Source organism: Gorilla gorilla, chromosome 8, assembly GCF_029281585.2.
Source record: "Gorilla gorilla gorilla isolate KB3781 chromosome 8, NHGRI_mGorGor1-v2.1_pri, whole genome shotgun sequence".
NCBI classification, from domain to species: Eukaryota; Metazoa; Chordata; class Mammalia; order Primates; family Hominidae; genus Gorilla; species Gorilla gorilla.
Window position 1 is genome coordinate 31,185,788 of NC_073232.2, and position 14,855 is coordinate 31,200,642.

A 14,855-nucleotide genomic window follows, 5' to 3' on the forward strand; every position below is an offset into this window, starting at 1 on the left:
CTTACACAACATTATTTCGCTGCATTCTATTGGCCAAAACAGGTCACAGGACCAGCCCAAATTCAAGGAAAGGGAAAACAGACCCCACCTCTTGATGCTGAAACGGCGAGGTTATATTCAATGTACCTGTGGTGCGGGCGCAGTGGCTCACGCCTGCAATCCCAGCACTTTGGGAGGCCGAGGAGTTCGAGATCAACCTGGGGCAATACAAAAAATTAGCCGGGTGTGCGCCTGTAGTCCCAGCTTTTTGGGAGACTGAGGCGCGAGAATCGCTTCAGCCCGGAAGGCAGAAGTTGCAGTGAGCCAAGATCGCGCCACCGCACGCCCGGCTTCGTCTACAGAAAGAAAATAGATGTGCAATGGGAGATATTGCTATAGCCACCTTTGGAAACGTAATCCACCACATATTTGGGAATGAAATTCCTGGGTGATATAATCTAACTACATAAACAATGTTTTAGAAATGAAAATAGCATCTCAATAGTTTAACAGAGAACTAAAAGGAAAATAATTCATAACATGTATTTCAATATGTAAATGCTCAGATGTGACTACACTACAAGATCCATTAAAATAGCCAGATCCTTGCATTGACTTAATGATTACATTTTGATTTAAGAAAAAATAAGTCATTCCATAAAAGAGATCTCCTGAAATGAACAGAGGTACAGGAGGACACTAGAACCATAACAAAAAATAGTGCTAGGAAAAGTGATAATGCATCAGATTTATTTCAACATAATTATAAAAAAAAATCAAGACAAATTAGAGAAGAAATACAATAACCTTAAAAATGATCTGGGCCTTATCTATGAAGAATAAAATAAAAACTCCCCATGTGACTACAGAAAACATTTCAATTATTTCAAAATTCTACATGTCAAAGCATATTTTTAGCCTCCAGTACTTAAAAAGACTTTGGAGATCACATCTTTCAGTGGCCAGAGAATATTGGATGGACTCTTTTAAAAAATAAAAGATTATAGAGAAGTTGCGATAGATGTCAAAGACAGACCAAGATTGAAAACAATAGGCAACTCTCAGATACTATTTTAGAATGTGATTTTCACATAATTTCTTTTTATATGTATATATAAGGATTAGTTCATGTATTTGTTATTCAAATCCCGAAATCCCATAACCGTGAAGGATGTTAAGTGTATATGGATCCATGTCACTTCCTCTGGAGATTTTCTGAGCAGATGCCATTTGAAGTACAGGGAATGTAATAGTTGATCCTGGTATAAAGTCAAGGGCTTCAAAACCAGAAAATGTGGAATTCCTTCTTTTGGCCCAGTAGTTTGCTGCTGTTGCTAGGTTTGGGAACATTTGTGGCGATAGCACCCCAATAACAGGATGGCGAAGTACACCCCCAAATTCAAAGAAATCTCCAAGTACCTTTTTAGCCAGTGCTTTCTTCTGCTCAAAAACTGGAATCTCTGACACAACAGCGGGTAAAGCAGTGGAACCATCCACACACTGATCCAGGAACATTCTCACAGTGTAGGAGGTCGTCATCTGTGCTTTGCTGGCAACTACTTTAACTTGATCAAGTAGCTCGCACGCAGGGGATTCAAATTCTCCAAATAGAGATGTGAACATTAATCCTCCAACCCATGGTCTTGAGTTGATCCAATCTATAGCTGGCCCTGCATTATAGCTAATTAATAAATCAGCACTTTCACTATGCAAAGGTCTTCCAATGGATATCATCATTGCCTTGAATTGTCTCTGTACTTGGAGGCTGTTGGTGCGTATCGGGTCACTCGATCCGGCAGCAACGCCTATCAGAAGATCACAGCATTGACGCAGAATTGATGACATCTCAAGGGCAGTGAAGGTAGGCAAAACATCTTCAAATTTGCTAGCATAGAGAGTACCTGTTTCCTTGTTCTCATTCCCAATCACAATATTAGACCTTTTGCTCACACCGACCCTGAGTAGTGCCTTGTGTAATCCATCGAATATAAAACACAAAAATACTAAGCTTGGGGTTACAAGGTAAAAATGAGATCTGTGTGCTGGGTCTAGCATAGACTTAGCTGCTTTTTCAATGTCCTTAACATCTCCAATACCAGGTTGGGGCCCCAATGCATCTGCTGGATACTGTCTGCCCTTCCCAGAGAGCTCAAATCTCCCTTGAAAGTAATGGAAGCTGCTCCCATCCTTTGTACTGTCTTGTGGGCTGCTGGTCTGTGGGTTGTTTCTTGGGTGGGACATTGTGGGTGATTGTTTCTGTGATTTTCACACAATTTTGTACTGCACTAAAAAAATATAGAGAATGGCACTAATACAAAATATTTTTAAATTACATTTATTAATAAAATGTGTTATGACTTCTGTATCTCATTTACTTCTTAGTAATATTCAGTTTTTTAGTCTAGTAAAGGAATTTCCAGATCTCCTTAATTACATAACATAATTTTGATTTTCATGCTTTTACACCTAAATGTGCAGTTGCACTAAAATCCTTTCCCCTGTCAACTGTGAACACCAGAGCTATGCCTATAGAGAGAAGAGTCAACCACTCATTTCGAGCACAAAATTTAAGGTTTCCATAAATTTAAACTCAATCATCAAGATCAGTAATATTGTAATGTCATCTTTTAAAACATCGAAGTAATGCCAATAAAACCCCCTATAATGAACAAAACAAAACTTCTAACAAAGCCAGGATCCACAGAAAGAGTTAGTTGTTTGACAGTTCTTACGTAATATCTTTATGTCGTTTAAGCTTTCCTCGACATAAGGAATTTTTCCCTAAATAAGGAGCCTTTTTGTGTAGCTTCTTTTAAAACTTTTCAGTATTCCTTCACACAGAAGGGCTACTGACTTAGATCTGTATTAAAAGTACTACTGCCATATTTGTCTAGGATATTGCTCAGGGCATCTTTTGAAACTAGCAGGGCAGGAACATTTTTCATTGTGCAGAACCAAATCAAGTTTTGGGGCCATCAGGCAAACCTGGTCCCCTCCTCTAAGTGTCAGTGATACCCTATATCAAATCATTGTGTCAACCCCAGAATGCCCTCAGGTTTCCAAACTCGCTGGCCAAGTGGGTGCTGCCCAGAGCAACTGGAGATAACACTGGAAAGGGAATGGAATCAAAGGAACACAGGTTGTACAGGTCTTTTGAAAACTGTCTTGGACATACATCTAAGGTTGATTTGAATTTTAATTAAGTCTCAAAGGCTCTCTGGGGTTTTTAAAAATTAAAGAGCTTTTAAGATATAATATTGCATGCCCTGCTTTAAAACCTAGACAGTGATAAAAGCTTAAAGCTGACGCAATCACCATGCTAATCACAATATTCTATGCAAAAGTTCTCCAATGGAAGGGATATAACATTACATGGTCATTCATTCCTTTCTTTTCTCGTCTCTTAATGCAATGAAAGGTTATTATGTTTTGTCATGTTCTTAACTGTCTTGTTCCAAATATAGGCTTTTGATTTGGGTGGTAAGTTGTGCATCTCAATAAATATTTTTCTTTGCATTAATTCACAATAATCCATTTTTATTCCCCGAAAGTCCATTTGGAGGTAGAAAAAGGTGAGATTTATGAAAAGAAATGTTCAAAATCTCCACACACTTAAAAACATCCTAAAACTTCATGGATTTTTCTGTGGTTCCCAATTCTGAAAGCACATATAAATTATAGCGTTTTTGTTATTTCCTTATGTTTACACAAAGACAAAATCTAATAGGTATTAAATCGTGTTAACAAAAAACAATTTTTTTTTTGAGACAGGGTCTCACTTTATCACCCAGGCTGGAGTGCAGTGGCGCAATCTCAACTCACAGCAGCCTCGACCTCCCTGTTCAAGTGATCCTCCTGCCCCAACCCACAAAGTAGCTGAGACTACATGTACTTGCCAGTATGCCCATCTAATTTTTGTTTGTTTTTTGTAGAGATAGAGTTTCATCACTTTGCCCAGGATGGTCTCGAACTCCTGACCGCAAGTAATCTGGCCTCATCCCACTCTACCCCACGCTACCCCACCCCTCCGCCACAGCCTCCCCAAGTGCTGGGATTACAGGTGTGAGCCACTGCACCTGGCCTGAAAACAAGTTTAAGGTGAGCATGTGAGCTTTTCCCTCCATCTGTTTGGCGTGCTAATTAAAGTCACTTAAAGCTGCTTGTGTTTTACCATGTCCCTTCTTAATCCCATGTCTCAAACATTTAGTTAATCATGCAACTAAACTTAACTAGCAGTTATAATCACAATTATCTGAGCATTCTTTATTGTGAATAGGTATCTTCGGTTACTAAAACCAAAGGTCTTAACTAAAAACGTCCCAGTATTCTTGATTATTTGGATAATTAGGGGCTAGGGTTGGTGTTCTCAGTGCCATAAACCACAATGTACTGCATATCTCTAAAGCACTTGGTGGGATGCTTTGGGTACTATAGGATTTTGTGAGTTTTCCAAAATATGTATCAACTACAAAGATGACAGTTAATTTAATTAATAACTTGAATTGTCCATTTTTCTGTTGTCCTACAATCTCTATATTAGAATTCAAAAACATTAGAGTAAAACAGAAATGATAAATGATGTGTCTTCTGAAATTTCTAAAATATGCAATTTTCAAACGGCCTATGAAAATTTGATCCCTTATCTTATAAAATGCTGTAGCAGTAGGATACATATACTAAATAACCTTTTCAATATTTTTTATTTGTTTTGTAAATAGAATAAGTCCCTAGTGAGACTCTTTAAACCTAGTTATTAACTTATGTTGAGGACTATTTCATTAGGAAGCTTTTCTTCTCATTTTGGCTATTTTTGATCCAAGAAACCAGGTCAAATACATAGTTTCTTGAATAATTTCTAGAATGAAAACTGTTGAGAAGTCTTTATACATATACTCTGAGTTTAGAGCATTAAAATTATAGTAAGGTTGGATGTGGTGTCTCGTGCCTGTAATCTTAAGTGCTTCAGGAAGCTAAGGTGGGAGGATCCCTTGAGTCCAGGAGTTCGAGACCAGCCTGGGCAATATAGCAGGACACCATCTCTTAAAAAAAAAAAAAAAAAAAAAAGTTTTTTGTTTTTTTTTTTTTTAATTAGCTGGGCATGGTGGCACGTACCTGCAGTCCTAGCTACTTCGGAGGCTGAGGTAGGAGGATTGCTTGACTCCAGGAGCTCAGAGGTGCAGTGAGCTATGATCATACCACTGCACTCCAGCCTGGCCAACAGAGTGAGATCCTGTCTCTAAAAGAAAAAAAAAAAAAGGTTGTATTAAAAACCCAGTCTATGATGCAAAGTGTGTTAGTCTATACGTACAGGTCTGTAGCCTACACTCTGCATTATGGGCAAAATTATGTTGCATCTGAAGCATGAAACGGTGAGTAGCAAATTCATCTAGCTATGGCCTCAGTACATACACTCCTTTGTTTAGCTTATCAGTCATCACTAAAAACATTTATTAAAGACCTTCAGTATATGGATCTGTTTCTCAACAAGTTTAAGATGTAGAAAAATATTACAGAAGATGATATAAAGTTATTGCTAGTCACATATAGTATGATTATTTGTATAGAAATTCAAAAATGGAAAAGTAGAAAACAGATTTTTTCAAAGTATTTTCTAAGTTTAGTTCATAGATTCTTTAATTCCTATAGGAACACAAGATAATATATTACAAATATATAATAACAAGATCAACAAAGACATACCTGTGAAAAGAAGCCAACTGCCTAGAAAATAAAGGCAGCTCCAGAGCCCACTACTCACCCAGGCTCCTTCCAAGATTAGGTACCTAATTTTGTATTTGTAGTTTTGTATTCATTTTCTTTAAGAAAACCCCCAAAAATCATATAAGCTTTAGGCCCCTCAGAACCTGGATCTGCTCCAGTGGGGAGTAAACCATATGTGATTTGCATAAAATGAGTACAACACTTGGCTGAGCTTTTTCGAAAAACTATAACCAGGGAGATATACCAGGTTCCTGGATGACAAAATTTACTGCTATTAAAATGTCAAGTCTCTTGAAGTTTAACTGAGCGTTTCATGCAAGCACAATGAATATTCAAACAGTATTTAGAAAACATAAGAAAACTTTGGAAAAAGCTGGGTAACATTTGGAAAAAAATAAGAGTCACTAAGAAATGTTTGAAAAAGATGATTAATTAAATATGAGGTGCTGGGTTGAAGGAAATATGGCTGTTTTCCTGGGTACAAAACATATTCTAAACCTTCAATAATTTAAACAATGTGGTCCTGGTGCAGGAATAGGCATGCTGACCAAAACAGACATTAGAACATGTAAAAAAAAAATTAATAATCAATAAAAGAGGCAATATCAAGACAAATTCAGCAGGGAAGAGAGGAAGTGTTAAGAAAAATGGTAATGGTACAACTGGTTAGATAATTGGAAGTAAAAATCCATTTTGCTGTTAGTCTTATACCATCCACCCAAATAACCTAAATAAAGGAATGAAATATTTTAAAAGATTAAATTATAGAAAAATTACAAGAAAATATACATTAATATGATTCAAACTCCACAGAGGAATAGGTTTTTTGATTTTTGATTTTTTGTTTTTCTTTCTTTCTTTTTTTTTTTGAGACAAGGTCTCACTCTGTCGCCCAGGCTGGAGTGTAGTGACACCATCATGGTTCACCACTGCTGCAACCTCCTGGGCTCAAGCAATCCTTCTTCCTCAGCCTCCTGAGTAGCTGGGACTACAGGCATGCATCACCTTGCCCAGCCAAGGAATGGTTTTTTAAAAAGCTTAGTAACAATGAAACAAGTTACAAAATAAAATACTGACAGAACTGACAATGTAGAACTGAAAAATATTTGCACACAAAACTCATTACCTAAATTAAAGGCAAGCGATATATGGGGATTAAAATACTTTCTGCAAGTATACAAGGTTAACATTGACCTTATATAAAGACCTCATACAAATCTTTAAGAACAGCACCAAGACACCAATAGATTAACATGCATAAAAGCAGGTATGAACACTCTGGCAATTCCTCAAAATACTCAGCATGGAGTTACCATAGGACCCACCAACTGCACTCCTAGGTTTAGGCCCAAGACAAATGAAAATATGTGTCCACCCCAAAACTTGTACATAAATGTTCATAGAAGCATTATTTGTAACAGTCAAAAAGTAGAAACAACTCCAATATCCATCAACTGATAAACTGATAAATAAAATGAGTTATATCTGTACAACAAAACATTATTAGATGATCAAGAAGAAGGCATTATTTCAAGCTACAACATGGTTGCCCCTTGAAAACTTACGCTATGTGAAAGAAGGCAGTCACAAAAGATCATATGTTGTGGGATTCCATTTATATAAAATATCCAGAATAAGTAGACATATAGAGACAGAAAGTAGAGATTAGTGTATGCCTAGGTCTGTAAAGGGGTTTGGGGGTAAATAAGGAGTGACTGATAATAGGTACATGATTCCTTGTTGGAGTGATGAAAATGTTGTAAAATTAATTGTGGTGATGGTTGCACAACCCTATGAATATATTAAAAAGTCATTTAACTGTTTGCTTTAAACGGGTGAATTGTATGGGGTGTAAGTTATATCAATACACAATGTGTAATATATTATCACAATACTATCTATATGATATCACTGTACATTATAAATAGCTTTATTATAAGATGCTTTTTAAAGTATGCCCAGCCAAATCACAGAAGAAAGCAAGTTAACAAACTTGAGGAAATTATCAGCATTGCTAATAACCAAAGAAATACAAATTAAAACAATAAGGAGATAGTATTAATATTTTTCTCAAAATAACTAGAAAATGGTTTTGACAATTCTCACTGCTGCTAGAAGTATGGCAAAACAGACATTCTCATATACAGCCATTGAAAGTGCAAATTGACACCACCTTTTTTGAAGGCAGTTTAGCAACAGATATCAAGAACTTTAAATGTAGTAATACTCTGCCTCAGTGGTGTAGCTTATAAAAACACTACACAAGAAATTTTTCCTAAATATGAAAGAAAAAAATATTTATATACAAAGACCCTCATTTCAGCATTATATATGACCATGAAGAAATGAAACATCTTAAATGTTTGGTGATAGTGGAATAGTTAAGTGTGCTGTGGTATATGTACTAGATGAAATATTACACAGCAGGGAAAAATATATTACATATTAATATGGGAAAATTGTCACAAGATATCAAGAGAAAATGACAGTACAAAATTGTATGCATAATACTGTTAGAACTATGTTTAACTATTTTCTTCTTTTTTATATTTTCAAATTATCTTTAACAAACTACACTTAAATTTTTCTTAGCATCTAAGAAAAATTAAACAGTAACAACAATGTAAAACACTATACGATGTGTGGTTTATGCCATAATGAGTACCAGATATTCAGAGAAGAGTTTCAAACTCAGTGTTTCAATATTTTATCTGCAGGTGACTGTGCTTCTATGATTTTTTTTTTACCCCAATAAAAGTCATTCGGTGAAACCCAATTTAGGGACACCTCATCTGGCATGTACAAACAAATTACAAAAAAAAACCACAAAAACAAATTAGTGATAACATACCCCCCAATCCATATATGTGATGTATTTTTCCTTCACTCTTTATTCTACAACTATGTTTACAGCAAACATTTAGTCTTCAAACTGTCTCAATCTAGATTTGTTAAATCTTTTAAAACTAAAGATAATATATAACCTACTTTGAATTATCACCAATAGACTCAAACAGGGCAACAACCTCTTTAAGGAAAACAAGCTACTTGCATCAAAATGAGAATACTTTCTACTCTTTTGAAAAAATATCTAGATGGCAACATTCTATGTACAATAGGTAATTTATTTGTGGTTTTATTTCAAAAACTTAGAATATTTGTTTGAAATATATAATTCTCATCATTGGTAGTTTGGCACACAAAACTATTCTAAAAATATAGGTTAGACATATACAATGAAGACTGAGGAAGGACAGGATTTTAGTGAAAAGTTGCAATAATTTATAAATTGTGCTAATACAATTAAACAGAGTATAAATCTTCAGAAATTTTAACTTGATTTTCAAAACACTGGAAGTTTAATCAAGAATCATGAGTACTTCCTGCCCTATGTCCGCTCCATCTCTGTTTTGCCGAAATCCACATAATCAAAATTTTTTATGATTTTCCTTAAGACTATTTTATTGAGATCAAAAACTAAGTAAGTACACTTGAGCTTTAAGTCTAAAACACAAAACTTGTGCGCTGCATCATTTTACCTTGACTCAGCCAATCAGAATCCAATGTTGCCTGGGAAACCCTCTCACGCTTATTACAATAACAATTCTGTTGCTTGATTTTTAAAGCAATAAATACATACTCAGAAATTATTTATATATATATGTATGTGTATATATATATTTTTTTTGTTTTGAGACGGAGTCTCGCTCTGTCGTTCAGGCTGCAGTGCAGTGGTGCAATCTTGACTCACTGCAACCTTCGCCTCCTGGGTTCAAGTGATTCTCCTGCCTCAGCCTCCTGAGTATCTGAGATTACAGGTGCGTGCCACCACGCCCAGCTAATTTTTCTATTTTTAGTAGAGATAGGGTTTCACCAGTGCAAAAACTTATCATCCTGGTTTCTTTTCCCTGATCAGTATGTGAAGGCACAAAGGAATAAAGAGAACCGCTTCACTTTCATACTGTTCTCATATTCATTTCTTATGTGCCAAGAACTTTGGTAATATAAAGAAAGACAAAGAGGAAAAAACATATCCTCTGCTTTTTCTGTATATCCCGCACACCATACATTTCATTACACACCAATGTGTTTGTCAGATTCAACTGCATTGTTATTTTTTATCTTCCTTGGTATATGCAAGAAAAATGGAAACAAAACTTAGTGGAAAACAGAAAACTGTAATAAATGACAAAAGCAGATACTACGTTCTCTGACTGCACCATGATATAACCATAAATTCATAAAATTAACTTTGGAAAAAACAACCACTTGAAAAAGGTTAAATATTAAGTCTCTCCTAAATAACTTCTAAGTCAAAAAGCAAGCAACAAATACAGACTATTTAGAAAACAATGTAAAGAGGAGTAACTAGGTGTATTAGTCCGTTCTCACACTGCTGTAAATATACTACCCAAGACTGAGTAATTTATAAGGAAAGGAGGTTTAATTGACTCACAGTTCCGCATGGCTGGGAAGGCCTCAGGAAACTACAAGCATGGCTGAAGTAGGAGAAGCAAGCACCTTCCTCATAGGGCAGCAGGAGCGACAGAAAGAGCAAGGACGAGGGGAACTGCCAGATGCTTTTAAACCATCAGATCTCGTGAGAACTCACTCACCATCACGAGAACTGCATGAGGGAAATCCACCCCCATGATCCAATCACCTCCTTACCAGTCCCTGCCTCAACAGTTGGGATTACAATTCAAGGTGAGATTTAGGTGGACACAGCCAAACCATGTAACTGCATAGCAAAATCTCTGTCGTTTAAATATAAATCTTAATGACTTTGCTGTTTTTTTAAAAATTAAAGTATACAAACCAAATGTGTAACAAAAAAGAAAAAAACAATAACAATGACCTAAAAAGACAGGAAGAAATAATACATATAAAAGGAAAAATAATAAGAAAAGAAACCACTCCTAGGAGACTTGTGCCATGGATACTATGGCCCCTCACCCAGTCCCCCTTCAGGTTCAAGGCTGTTGCTGGGAGTAATTATTGGCTGTTGATGGCTCACAGCTGAATCCATTTTCTGGTCTTGACCTTGGTTAAAGGAAGTTGCCTCAATACATTTATGCCTCTTCTTCAAGGGTAGCCCACAATCCAATGACTGAATTCAATGCAGCGATTCAAAGACCCAGCCCTGGTGCCTTGGATTGGTACATCTCTGAATGCTCTTTCAGCCTCAATGCTCCCCCTGGAGCCAGCTGAGGCTACTGATGCAGCTGCATTTCAGTTTGGCTTTTTCCTCTGCTCAGTACTATTTTCTCCCTGGCTTCCTCAAAGGAGTTGTTTCTGAGAGCACTCTTCAATAAACTGTACATGCAAATCTCAGAGTCTCAGGGCATCTGACCTGCAGCAGCTAGTGCTGGAAGTGATCCTAGGAAAGTGGCTTTAAAATGAGATTGCAGGCACAGCCAGATCACCCACTGGCAGGCAGGTACTGAAGACCCATCACTGGGGATAGATGGAGCATGGATACCTCTGGCATGAGACAGTGGTGCAAGTATTAAAACATTCCCGGTGTGAGCTGGCGTTGGATACCAGTAAAAGGGAATGCACTGGCAGGTGCAGTATCAGGATTTTGAGAGCTAGAGAAAGTGGTAATTACAAGGATTAGGGAATTGGCTGCTGCTGACAACAGTGGATGCCCTAGAGGAAGACAACAAAAGGCTGAGGTTAATTAATCACCAATTAAAGGCAAGCAGCAAAGTCAGACGGCCTCTTCCACACCATATAAAGAGATTCTCATCTTCTATGAGCCAACACCAAAAGAGGCTAAGAATCAAGCCCGAGCGTCAACAATAAGAGTAACAGAGCTTCGGAAGAGGTTGAATAAGGAGAGGGCCTGTTGGGAAGAAGTTGACCTTAAGGCATGGCATGGTGGCATCCTGAATTCCCACATTCTCCCAGACTCTGGGCCTATAGAAGTGGCCCACTTCATCCTGTTAAAGGCCAGCACTGCTTGCTTGCTTGAAGATGATGCAGTCATCTGCCTTGCCAGGCCACAGGCATTCCTTTCAGATCCACTTCTACCTCCTCTTTGAGCCATCAGATAAATGAGTAGGGTTGAGTCATAACATGAGCCAGCCTGCTGAGAGAGGGAAGAGATGATGCTCTCAAAAGGAGATGTAGGACTGAGCTGACATATACCATCACAAACCAAGACAGGATATTTGGTGTTGGATCAAAGTGAGTAGAAGATAAGGCTGGATAAATGAGGGTCAATCAAGACAGAGCATTGTCCTGTGAAACAGGATTTAACCCTGACAAGCAACCTAGGAGTTGGTGACAACACACTACAAGATCTTAGAAGCTTGTAGAAAACATGGCCACATTATGTGAGAGAAAGTGCTGGAACTTCCATGGCAGACAGGAAAATAAAGGATCAAAAGGTTAGGAAAATGTTCTAGAGTGAATATACCCTGTTGAGTGCCAGAAAACCCACTCACCAATGATAGACTGTGGGAGGGGCCAGAGGACACTGTTTAATAAAGCAATAAAGTCATCCGGATGAGGGGCACCAGCATGTCTGTGAAGGTCAGTGTGGCTGTCCCCTGTGGCCTTGGGCTGATATTGGCGATACTAGTACAGAACTGGGCTCCCTGATAACAATGGGGATGATAGTGTCCTGCAGCGATAAGGGCAGATCGTGGGCTATTATTCTAATGGCTGGCAAGTTTGGATTGAAAGAGGGAGAGGTGTCTGACTCACAGAGATGTGAAGCTGGTTAATGGAACATAGCATCTGTAGGGACATCTTGGATGAGCAGCCAATAAGCATATTACTCAAATTATACAATCAGGATAAATCGAGGCCAAGAGGGGTGGCTCGCACCTGTAATCCCAACACTTTGGGAGGCCGAGGCACGAGGATTGTTTCAAGATCAGCCCAGGAAATGTAGTAAGACCCCCCGCATCCCTACAGAAAATTTAAAAATTATCCAGGCATGGTGGCATGCATCTGTACTCCAAGCTACTTGGGAGGCTGAGGTAGGAAGATCACTTGAGCCCAGGAGTTTGAGACTGCCACGAGCCATGATGATGCACGCCACTGAACTTCAGCCTGGCCATCAGAGTGAGACCCCCGTCTCCAAAAAGAAAAGAAAAGAAATCAACCATGGATCTTCAGGAGATTAAAACCAATCACCCCAATAAAAATGACCATATTCTGCCTCATTTCTGGATCCGAGCCACTACTCAGGCTAGGAACTCGTTAACTGAAGGATAGACCAGGTCCCAGGAAGAATTCTATCACCCACAGCAAGTACATATGATAGATTCCCCCAGTCCTTTTTCCAAAGGGACATATAGCCATTTGTGTGGGTGAACTGGGGGAACAGGAATTCCTGACTTTTCAAGGATTTGAATTCACATTGATACTAAAGGATCCAAAGTGTCATCACATCCCCATTTGCCATAGTTAGAGTGGGCACATTCACAAGCCAGGTAATAAATGCAGTCCTGGGTTCAACACCAGCTTGGGCAACGTAGGGAGTCCTTGACTCTACAAAAAATTTAAAAAATAGCTGGGCATGGTGGCACACACCTGTGGTCTCAGCTACTTAGGAGGCTGAGGTGGGAAGATCGCTTGAGCTCAGGAGGTTAAGGCTGCAGTGAATTATGATCGTGCCACTGCTCTCCAGCCTGGGCGACAAAGCAAGACCCGATCTCAAACCAAATAATAAAAAATTTGAAAAATTTTAAAAACCAAGACATATGATAAAAAACGGTTGTCGTTTTTACTCACTGAGTTTTATAGTGGTTTATTATGCAACAACAGATAATAAGACAGAACTTGGTATTTGGAAATGGTGTCTGCCTTAAGAAAAACTTGCAGCCTTACGTTGGGACCAGGTGGCAAGCAGGAGATGGAAGTCCTTAAAGAGCCCATTATTGAAGCCTTAAAAGACAGTAATGAAATAGCTGTTGGAGTCTGAAGGAAAGGGGACATATTATAATTTATTAACAGGAGGTACAAACCCCACGAAGACAGTGGTGAAACTGTCATCTGCAGGAACGCGGAAAACAGAAAACGTACATAAGGAACTGATAGTTCTGGCTGAGGATATTTATAGGCACACTGTTGAAAGTACTAATTATTTTTATTTTGCTTTGTTTTGTTTTTAGCTGCCTATGAAAAGTACATGAGGAGTAGAATAGAAAAACAAGAGAAATGTACAGTTTTAAAGCAAAATTTAGGGGAAATATAAAGGAATCAGGATTTGGTTTGGTACCCCTTTGCGGGATGACCCTCTATTGAAATTTGTGTGACGTTTTCATTGTGAATAGAGTGGGAATATAAATTTTTGGAAGGAAGACCACAGAGGTGAAGAGCTACATCCTGTCAAGGGTACATACCATCAACATGACTTATCACTGTTGATGTTGATCTTGATCACCTGGCTGAGGTAGTACTTGTCAGATTCCTTCACTTAAAGTTACTCTTTTCTCCTTTCCATACTGAACTCTTTGGAAGGAAGTCACTTAAGGAGTCAGGAGTTGTGCTTCTCTTCCTTGAGGGCTCACTTTTCTTTTCTTCCTTTCCTTTTTTTTTTTTTTTAAATCGTAGAGACAGGGTCTATGTTGCCCAGGCCAGTCTTGAACTCCTAGCGTCAACTGATCCTCCTGCCTTGGCCTCCCAAAGTGCTGGAACTACAGGTGTGAGCCACTGGGCCTGGCCTTCAACTTTCTTTTTAATTAAATGTGCTTAAATCTGTTTCTGGGTTCTGAATTGTTTCCGTTTGTCTGCTTATCTATCCTTGCTTCAATATCACACTGTGTTATATGAGGGGGAAAATCCCCTCAAAATAATTCATATTTTCATTTTTAATCGTGATAAAATATACATACAACAAAATGTACATCTTAGCCATTTTTAAGTGTAGAGTTCAGTAGAATTAGTACATTCATGCTGTTGTACAACCAGTCTCTGGAACTCTTTTGATAATACAAAACTGAAACCCTACACTCATTTAAAAACAACTCTCTATTTCTCCCTTCCCCCAGCCACTGGCAACCACCATTCTACTTTCTATCTCTACGAATTTAACTATTCTGTGTACCTGATACAAGCAGAATTATACAATTCATACAAATCATCAATTTGTCTTTTGTGAGTGATATATTTCACGTAAGCATAACATCTTCAAGTTT

The 14,855-nt window shown here is 38.0% G+C and overlaps 1 protein-coding gene across 1 annotated transcript; it reads right to left on the reverse strand.

Annotated features, from left to right (window-relative positions):
- Window positions 1–709: 709 nt before the first annotated feature.
- On the reverse strand, window positions 710–10,256 carry EBLN1 (endogenous Bornavirus like nucleoprotein 1). The gene is made up of 3 exons (XM_004049145.5): window positions 10,157–10,256; window positions 5,092–5,215; window positions 710–2,264 (listed from the first exon to the last, which is right to left on the reverse strand). The coding sequence occupies exon 3, from the start codon at window positions 2,218–2,220 to the stop codon at window positions 1,117–1,119; it is 1,104 nt and encodes a 367-aa protein (XP_004049193.5). The 5' UTR covers window positions 2,221–2,264; window positions 5,092–5,215; window positions 10,157–10,256; the 3' UTR covers window positions 710–1,116.
- Between the last annotated feature and the right edge of the window lie 4,599 nt (window positions 10,257–14,855).